Here is a 10,800-nt window from a genome sequence, read left to right as displayed (position 1 = left end):
ATTCTCCCCCTTATTGCAAACACAGAACATTGGTAAAGACATATTGTCCCTTTTTGGTAACACAATATACTAGCTAAAACACTGCGTACTTTGTTGCAAACACAACGTATTGTTAAAAAACAAGAGCGGCGCTTCCTTTTTTGCGAGAAAGGTGTCTGGTTTGATCTAATGTACATTTTATTTACCTGTGTGCTAGTGAATCGGTAGCATAAGCAGCACTGACTTGAAGTGGTATATCTTGTGAATGGATAGAGTCACCACTCTTTACTATTCGTAAAACATTGGTTAAGACATTCCGTCCCTTGTTGCAAACACAAGGTGAAGACATTCTCCCCCTTGTTGCAAACACAACACACTGGTGAAGACATCCCCCCCCCCACCCCCTGTTGCAAACACAACACATTGGTGAAGACATTCTCCCCCTTGTTGCAAACACAACACACTGGTGAAGACATTCTGTCCCTTGTTGCAAACACAACACACTGGTGAAGACATTCTCCCCCTTGTTGCAAGACACAACATACTGGTGAAGACATTCTGTCCCTTATTGCAAACACAACACACTGGTGAAGACATTCTCCCCCTTGTTGCAAACACAACACACTGGTGAAGACATTCTGTCCCTTGTTGCAAAAAGACACAACACATTGGTGAAGACATTTTGTCCCTTGTTGCAAACACAACACACTGGTGAAGACATTCTGTCCCTTGTTGCAAACACAACACACTGGTGAAGACATTCTCCCCCTTGTTGCAAACACAACACATTGGTGAAGACATTCTCCCCCTTGTTGCAAACACAACACACTGGTGAAGACATTCTCCCCCTTGTTGCAAACACAACACACTGGTGAAGACATTCTCCCCCTTGTTGCAAGACACAACACATTGGTGAAGACATTCCGTCCCTTGTTGCAAGACACAACACATTGGTGAAGACATTCTCCCCCTTGTTGCAAGACACAACACATTGGTGAAGACATTCTCCACCCTTGTTGCAAACACAACACACTGGTGAAGACATTCCCTCCCTTGTTGCAAACACAACACACTGATGAAGACATTCCGTCCCTTGTTGCAAGACACAACACATTGGTGAAGACATTCTGCCCCTTGTTGCAAACACAACACACTGGTGAAGATATTCTCCCCCTTGTTGCAAACACAGAACATTGGTAAAGACATTATCCCCCTTGTTGCAAACACAACACATTGGTGAAGACATTCTCCCCCTTGTTGCAAGACACAACACATTGGTGAAGACATTCCGTCCCTTGTTGCAAACACAACACATTGGTGAAGACATTCTCCCCCTTGTTGCAAGACACAACACACTGGTGAAGACATTCTCCCTCTTGTTGCAAACACAACACACTGGTGAAGACATTCTGTCCCTTATTGCAAACACAACACACTGGTGAAGACATTCTCCCCCTTGTTGCAAACACAACACACTGGTGAAGACATTCTCCCCCTTGTTGCAAACACAACACACTGGTGAAGACATTCTCCCCCTTGTTGCAAACACAACACATTGGTGAAGACATTCTCCCCCTTGTTGCAAGATACAACACACTGATGAAGACATTCTGTTCCTTCTGTTCCAGACAAAGTAGTCCACTCCAAGAGCTCGCCGGCAGCCCAGCGTGGACATATATCAATCAGTCTATCCACCACCACAAAAAACACTAACACCACCACCAACACCCAACACCACAACCGCCACCACCACCACCACCACCACCAACACCACCAAGACCATCACCAACATCACCACCACCACCACCAACACCACCACCACCACAGCACTTCCCAGAGGTCCACAATGGACGTGGTCGCTCACCTGAGTGCCTCTCTCCGCCCCAACCGACACTCGGCGCCGCAGCTGAGAAGCAGCAACAGCAGCAGCAGCATCCTCAGTGGCTGCGGCAGCGACAGCCCCACGAGCTCCCAAGACCACCACCACCACCACCACGACAACAGTCACTACCACAACAGCCATGGCGAGCCCCTGCCTGACAAGAAGAGATCGGCCAACCACTGTGACCTGTGCGGGAAGAGGCTGCTGAAGCTGGCCAGGTGAGATGGGATGGGATAGGAGTCACTGACTGCACCCGGCGGGAGCTTGCTGTTTTACAACTGTTGTGTTACAGCAGCAGCAACAATAGTAGTAGTAGTAGTAGTAGTAGTAGTAGTAGTAGTAGTAGTAGTAGTAGTAGTAGTAGTAGTAGCAGCAGCAGCAGCAGCAGCAGCAGCAACAGTAGTAGTAGTAGTAGTAGCAGCAGCACTAGCAGTATTAGTAACAGCAGCAGCAGTAGCGGTGATATTGGTAGTTTTTGTTTCTGTTTACATATGTGTATTACAGCAGCAGCAGCAACAATAGTAGTAGTAGTAGTAGTAGAAGCAGCAGCAGCAGCAGCAGCAACAGTAGTAGTAGTAGTAGCAGCAGCAGCACCAACAGTAGTAGTAGTAGTAGCAGCAGCAGCACCAACAGTAGTAGTAGTAGTAGTAGTAGTAGTAGTAGCAGCAGCAGCAGCACCAACAGTAGTAGTAGTAGTAGTAACAGCAGCAGTAGTAGTAGTAGTAGTAGTAGCAGCAGCAGCAGTAGTAGTAGTAATAATAACAGCAGCAGCAGTAGCAATAGTGGTAGTGGTAACAACAGCAGCAGTGGTGGTGGTATTGGTAGTTTTTGTTGCTGTTTACATATGTGTATTACAGCAGCAGCAGCAACAACAACAGTAGTAGTAGTAGTAGTAGTAGTAGTAGTAGTAACAACAGCAGCAGCAGCAGTAGTAAAAAGCTTTACAGGCTGGTTGAATAGCAACCAGTGGGTTAAAAAAAAAAAAATATATATATATATATAAAGACTGACCGCTGTGCGCATTTTTCCTCTAAATCCTCTGCAGGTGGAGGAACTACCTCACCCTGCCCTGCAGGTGTCGCCACGTGTTCTGCAAGCAGTGCATCACGGGAAGGCTGCGCTGCCGGCAGAGGGTGATGAGCGCCGCGTCCTTTGACCTCATGTGGACCTTCCCCTGCCCCGGAAGTGCTCAGTGCGGCCAGGAGCTCAACGTCGATTGGTCCAGAGGGCGGAGGTACTCCAAAAACCTGGTGGCCCGGGACCTGGGCTCGGCCGGGGACTCCTGGGAGCAAGAGGAGGAGGAGGAGGAGGGCGAGGAGCAGGAGGAGGAGGAGCAGGAGGAGGAAGGTGTGTTTGATGTGGAAGGGGTGTGCGTTGGGAGACCGTATCTTCGCCAGTGTGTCAGCGCGGACAACCCCCCGCCAACCCCTCCTGCCGAGTTCATTAGAAAAGCGGTGACCTCCTTCGATATATGATTTTTTTTTTTCATGTACAGTTTCGGGGGGGTCAAAAGGAAAAGTGAGAGCTGTGTGGTTTCATAAATGGTGGTTTCACCACTGCAACAAGGGGAATTCATTTACAGCTTTTAGTCTTTTTGTGGAAGGACCATGACTCTCAAGCTAGGAGGCAAGACTGCACTGCCTCTTAGTGCTGTAAAAAAAAAAAAAAAAAAAAAAAAAGGACGGCTAGTTTGTCCTTGTTGACCCCTCGTCCCCAAGTTGACCCTCTCAAGGCTGAAGGCCCTCTTAGCCGAGAGAGTGGGGGGATGTAACTTAGAGGCAATACACTTTCCATATAGCCCTAGATAATCGTGGGACAGCAGTTGCCTCAATCTCCGTTTCGATTGTCATATTTGGACACGACTGACTATCATATATTACACACACATGCACACACACACACACACACACACACACACACACACACACATATATATATATATATATATATGGTTCGACGAAAGCATCGAAAACATTGACTGTTGTTGATTACTATCAAGAAGCCCGGGTTGCTTTGTTGTTGTTGTTGTTGTTGTTGCTGCTGTTGTTCTTGTTGTTGTTGTTGGCCCAACAGATCTGGAGAAATGGTGGTAAACAGTTCTTCTGCTGTGCGGCGCCCCAGTGACTCTTCAACAGAGTTCAGAGAGATGAGGACTGATTGATTTGATCTGATTATTTTAATCAAAAAAGGGCAAAAACCGTGAAAGGTTGTTAAAAAAAAACAACTGAACTCTGCTACATCGTGACAGGCATGTGTGGTGTGGAGTCTAAATTATTGATATTTATCTCAGACAGACGTGTAGACTACAGTCTAATATCATCATCTTAGATGAACAGACTATAAATAAATAAACGAACTAACGTAGTGCTTATCTATTATCCTCGAAAATAAAGAATTTGTCTTGTCTTGTCTTGTCCTGTCGCACACATCGGTGACTGAAAAGAAACCAATTACTCCATGATGTGAACGAAGGACTCTCCAGCTAGCTATATACCCTTTGCGATGTGTGTTGAAACTCTGTACGCATTGGCGTTGACTTATTTATTACATACCCAAGACTGGGCCACGTCACTGATATATATAACGTTGACGACTATTGATATTTGACTTGTGATATGATTATAATTGCAGCAGTCTTGCGGTCTCTAGAACTCATGAAAACAGCTGGGGAACTATTATTCTGGCGTGTGTTCATGACTGAATGTGATTGCTGGAACTGTGGAAATGAAATAATTACGGTCTTATGAAACTGTGCTGAAGTTTTCTGGTTCCGTTCCGTTTGCTGTGGTATTTCTCTCTCTCTCTCTCTCTCTCTCTCTCTCTCTGTCTGTCTGTGTGTGTGTGTGTGTGTGTGTGTCTGTGTCTGTGTCTCTGTCTGTGTGTGTGTTCTGTGCGGCAACTTTGTGCGATTTTTTTTCAACTGTGGCAACTCGCTGTGTGTGTGTGTGTGTGTGTGTGTGTGTGTGTGTGTGTGTGTGTGTGTGTGTGTGTGTGTGTGTGTGTGTGTGTGTGTCTGTTCACTGTTTTGTCAAGATCTGCTCTGACCAGTGCCGTGTAGACCATCTACCTGAAGATCTAGTCATCAGCCCCATCCACATGTAATATGCGGCTTCTGTTCAAACGTGCGTGTGTGTGTGTGTGTGTGTGTGTGTGTGTGTGTGTGTGTGTGTGTGTGTGTGCGTGCGTGTGTGTGTGTGTGTGTGAGAGAGAGAGAGTGTGTGTGTGTGTGTGCGCGTGCGCGCGTGTATGTGTGTGTGTGTGTGTGTGCAGTGCGTGCATGTGTGAGTATGCACAAGTTTTTGTATTGATATGCTGTTGTATGTATCCTAATTTCTACTGTATCTATCTTTGTGTATCATTTTCGATTTGTGTTCTTACCTTGTTATGTACTATCCCCCCCCCGTCCCCCCAATATTCCTTGTGAACCCGGTACACTTGGTAATAAAAAGATATTCTATTCTGTTCTATTTTATCGTATTCTAGACGAGGAAGTGAAACGGTTGATTCAAATTTTCTTTTCTGTTCATTCCAGTTAATTCAGTGTCCACTTTAAAATATTCATATGCAGTAAACAAGTCAATAATGTAGTTAGTGTCACTGTATGTGTTCTGTCCAGAATGTGTATTTCTTTGCCTTTTAATTGCGAGCAAGAAAAACGAGGTCATGGCCTGTTGTCACCAGACAATCAGGAAGCTGCAGGAGGTTAACAGCGGTTTTCGGAATCCGGAAAAAAAAGATCAACGAAATAAACTGTTAATGATTCGGAAATACGGCTAAATTCGGGAGACTCACATCCTATTATTGGTATGACTGTCTAGATTTTATTTTCCTACTATGTTTAAGCCAAATTTGGTGTTGGCAGACAAAGTATTTCCAGAGAAAATGGCAATGTTAAAGTTTACCACGGACACACAGACTTACAGACAGACAGACAGACAGACAGACAGACAGACAGACAGACACACACACACACACACACACACACACACACACACACACACACACACACACACACACACACAACCAAACACCGGGTTGTAACATAGACTCACTTTGTTCACACAAGTGGGTAAAAAATGGGCCACCCTCAGTGAACCCATATCGCTCGCACCCACGCACGTGCATACACCGACCCAAGCATAAGAATGTGCACTTTCATATAACAGGCATATTCTGTCATAGTGTCACTAAAGAGACACGTTGTGCCATACTGTCACTAAAGATACACGTTGTGTCATACTGTCATTAAAAGATACACTTTGTGCCATACTGTCACTAAAGATACACGTTGTGTCATACTGTCATTAAAAGATACACTTTGTGCCATACTGTCACTAAAGAGACACGTTGTGCCATACTGTCACTAAAGAGACACGTTGTGCCATACTGTCACTAAAGAGACACGTTGTGCCATACTGTCACTTATTTGTATTTGTATTTCTTTTATCACAACAGATTTTTCTGTGTGAAATGTAAGAGGCACATTGTGCCACACTGTCACTAAAGAGACACATTATGTCATACCTTCACTACAGAGGCACCTTTTGTGTCATACTGTCACTGAAGAGGCACATTGTGTCATTCTGTCACTGAAGAGACACATTATGCCACACTGTCACTAAAGAGACACATTATGTCACACTGTCACTGAAGAGGCACAGTGTGTCATACTGTCACTGAAGATGCACATTGTGTCATTCTGTCACTGAAGAGGCACATTGTGTCAATCTGTCACCAGATAGGCATATTGTGTCATTCTGTCACTAAAGAGGCACATTGTGCCATACTGTTACTAAAGAGACATAATTATTGCGTAGTACTGTCACTAAATAGACACGTTGTGATATTCCGTCACTAAAGAGGCACATTGTGTCATACTGTCACCAGATAGGCACATTGTGTCATACTGTCACTAAAGAGGCACATTATGTAATACCGTCACGAAAGAGACACATTAGGTAATACCGTCACTAAAGAGACACATTGTGATATTCCTTCACTAAAAAGGTACATTGTGTCATACGGACACTAAAGAGACACATAGTAAGAAGACACATTGTGTCATACTGTCACTAAAGAGGCACATTGTGTCATACTGTCACTAAAGAGACAAATTGTGTTATTCCTTCACTAAAAAGGCACATTGTGTCATATGGACACTAAAGAGACACATTGTGTCATACTGTCACTGAAGAGGCACATTGTGCCATACTGTCACTAAAGAGGCACATTGTGCTATACTGTCACTAAAGAGGCACATTGTGACATACCATCACTATAGAGGCACATTGTGACACATTGTGTTATACTGTCACTGAAGAGGCACATTGTGCCATACTGTCACTGAAGAGGCACATTGTGCCATACTGTCACTGAAGAGACACATTGTGTCATTCTGTCACTGAAGAGGCACATTGTGCCATGCTGTCACTGAAGAGGCACATTGTGTCATACTGTCACTGAAGAGGCACATTGTGCTATACTGTCACTAAAGAGGCACATTGTGCCATACTGTCACTGAAGAGGCACATTGTGTCATACTGTCATCAAAGACACAATGTGTCATACCTTTACTACAGAGGCACTTTGTGTGATACTGTCACTACAGAGACACATTGTGACCACACTGTCACCAAAGAGGACACAATGTGTCATACCGTCACGAAAGAGACACATTGTGACCACACTGTCTCCAAAGAGGACACATTGTGTCATACCGTCACTAAAGAGACACATTGTGACCACACTGTCTCCAAAGAGGACACATTGTGTCATACCGTCACTAAAGAGACACATTGTGACCACACTATCACCAAAGAGGACACATTGTGTCGTCCGTACAGTCACTAAATGCAGAAAGAGGCCGGACCTCTGCTGACAACATTTACATTTATAAACAAGTGGAGCAGAGGAGGAAAACATCTCCGCGAACAACCATTGCTTGCTGTGGGACAGAGACTGTGAGTATCAGTATCAGCATCAGTATCAGTAGCTCAAGGAGGCGTCACTGCGTTCGGTCAGATCCATGTACGCTACACCACATGTGCCAAGCAGATGCCTGACCAGCAGCGTAACCCAGCGGGCTTAGTCAAGCCTTGAGAAAAAATAAATAAAATAAAATAAAATGAAATGAATAAATAAATAAATTAATTAATTGATTAAAATAAATAAATTAAATAGTAATAATAAATAAATTAATAATCAATTTTTTTAAAGATAAATACATAAAAATACTACTATTACTACTATACTACTAATAATATTTATAAGGCGCAAAATCCTGATGAAGTCAACTCTATGCGCAAAAAAAAAGAGAGAAAAAAAGACAACAATGATGATGAATAAGCAAATGAATATAAAACATGCAGACACGCATCCACACACACACACACACACACACACACACACACACACACACACACACACACACACACACACACACACATGTATAACAGATATGCAACAAACATACAGTTTCACAGATATGAAAGCACAATCAAATACACATAAACGTACATGAGCCCCAACACACACACACACACACACACACACACACACACACACACAACCCTGCACCCGTCACGTCCCCCCCTCCTCCACACACTCATTTCTAGGCTACGTATCGCAGCTTCCACGGCACACACACACACACACACACACACACACACACACACACACACATACACATACACACACGCGCGCGCATAGGTACGCACACATGCACGCACACAAACAAATACGCACACGTTGCACTCTCTTTTTGTATATGTCTCACACGTTGCACACAGTCTCTTTCTCTCTGTATTTCTGTCTATCTATCCATATATGTATATGTATGCATGTATATGTATGTATGCATATAGATATAGATATGCACACACACACACACACACACACACACACACACACACACACACACACACACACACACCAAGCTCAAGCTCACAAACACAAACAGACAGATGCAGTCGAGCAGACGGACAGATATTGATTCGAATATCGAGAGAAAGACCCGCCTGTCAGACGTAATGGTCGCTAAAATTATGATCGTCAATACAGGGATGTTACCTTAGAAACCCGGAACCCGATGTAGGGTCATGCTTTATTGGTCTTCAGTCATGCCACAGTTTGCCCACACCGAGTTTCACCAGCATTGTGCTCGTACTGTATTGCCAGCGAAGGAGGAAGGTGGTAGAATGGTTAAGACGCTCAGCTGCCAATACAGAGTAGTCCGTGAGGGTGTAGGTTCGAATCCCGCTCTCGCCCTTTCTCCCAAGTTTGATTGGAAAATCGAACTGAGCGACTAGTCTTTCGGATGAGACGATAAACCGAGGTCCCGTGTGCAGCTCGCACTTGGCGAGCTGACAAAGAACCCATGGCAACAAGAGTGTTGTCCTCTGGTAAAATTATGTCAAAAGAAATCCACTCTGATAGGTACACAAATATATATGCATGCACTCAAGGCCTGACAAGCACGTTGGGTTATGTTGCTGTCAGGCATCTGCTTAGCAGATGTGGTGTAGCGTATATGGATTTGTCCGAACGCAGTGACGCCTCCTTGTGAAAAACTGAAAGTGAAACTAAAACTGCCAGTGAAGGTACTACACACTCGTTTGTTTTCATCGATGATCTGATTCAAAACTACCTCTGTGTGTGTCATGGTGTCCAGGGAATGAAGTACGTTGGTTTCGGGGTTAAGTGCACAGTGGAGTGATGGCCTAGAGGTAACGCGTCCGCCTAGGAAGCGAAAGAATCTGAGCGCGCTGGTTCGAATCACGGCTCAGCCGCCGATATTTTCTCCCCCTCCACTAGACCTTGAGTGGTGGTCTGGACGCTAGTCATTCGGATGAGACGATAAACCGAGGTCCCGTGTGCAGCATGCACTTAGCGCACGTAAAAGAACCCACGGCAACAAAAGGGTTGTCCCTGACAAAATTCTGTAGAAAAAATCCACTTCGATAGGAAAAACAAATAAAACTGCACGCAGGAAAAAACGCACCAAAAAAATGGGTGGCGCTGTAGTATAGCGACGCGCTCTCCCTGGGGAGAGCAGCCCGAATTTCACACAGAGAAATCTGTTGTGATAAAAAGAAATACAAATACAGCATATGTGTTCCGCTCTGGCCATAACCATACTGAAATTGTACTCAGGAAAAAATGGTGTCAAGATCATTACAGGTGTGTAAAATTAAGCTCAATCGGAGGTAAGTCTCAAGATCTGTATCTGTATTTGTATTTGTTTTTGTTTTTGTTTTTTTCAGTAGTTGATTTTGTTTTTGTTTTTTTCTATCCCATCATCAGCACCATTTCAGTGGCATTACTTCCACCTCACTCATTTTGAGTCCCCCATACACAGCAACACCCGAATTTCGTCTGTCGCTGTCATAGCGTCGGCACTCCAAAGCGAACCATCAATGTTAGATCGCGATCGCTAGGAGGCCACACACCAAAGGAGACCCTGCACTGCTGCTGAGTACCTTCGATGATGTTCACTATAGCCTGTTCTGATTTTTAACTCTCTCTATACGAACGGCGAAAGAGACGACGTTAACAGCGTTTCTCCCCAATTGCCATCATCAAAATATTACAAGCGGAAGGCTCTTACACTGAAGAGGTGAATGTTGACAAAGAATACCACAATTCTGACGACGGAAGCTAAAGGTTGGGTCATTGAGACACCCACTGGACATCCGAGGGGTCTGTGTAGAGAAGAGAGGACTGGCCGTACTGAGTGAGTTAAACGTTCTTGAAATGTTCGTGTTTTGGATTCGAGGTTGACCTCGACTTCAGTGTGAGATGGAGGATCTGTGTGACTCAGTGTGGGTCCGGAGGTGACAGGTGAGGCTGATCCGGGCCCGAAAAGCTCTCCCAAATGAATGTGGGACACGTGTGGGAAGGTGATGTTGCAGAGGAAGTGGAGGTAATTGGTGCCTTGCGCG

The 10,800-nt window shown here is 44.6% G+C and overlaps 1 protein-coding gene across 1 annotated transcript in view; it reads left to right on the top strand.

Moving 5' to 3' along the window:
* LOC143286942 (uncharacterized) overlaps window positions 1–4,724 on the top strand; it is a 31,971-nt gene extending 27,247 nt beyond the window's left edge. Inside the window, exons 2-3 of the mRNA XM_076594908.1 lie at window positions 1,608–2,079; window positions 2,907–4,724. Of these exons, the coding sequence (XP_076451023.1) occupies window positions 1,608–2,079; window positions 2,907–3,336 (902 nt within the window). The 3' untranslated portion in view covers window positions 3,337–4,724. The remainder of the gene's footprint in view (window positions 1–1,607; window positions 2,080–2,906) is intronic.
* The last annotated feature ends 6,076 nt before the right edge of the window (window positions 4,725–10,800 follow it).

The sequence above is a fragment of the Babylonia areolata genome, chromosome 10, assembly GCF_041734735.1.
Source record: "Babylonia areolata isolate BAREFJ2019XMU chromosome 10, ASM4173473v1, whole genome shotgun sequence".
In the NCBI taxonomy this organism is placed as follows: Eukaryota; Metazoa; Mollusca; class Gastropoda; order Neogastropoda; family Buccinidae; genus Babylonia; species Babylonia areolata.
This window is presented reverse-complemented; position numbering and strand designations above follow the sequence as displayed.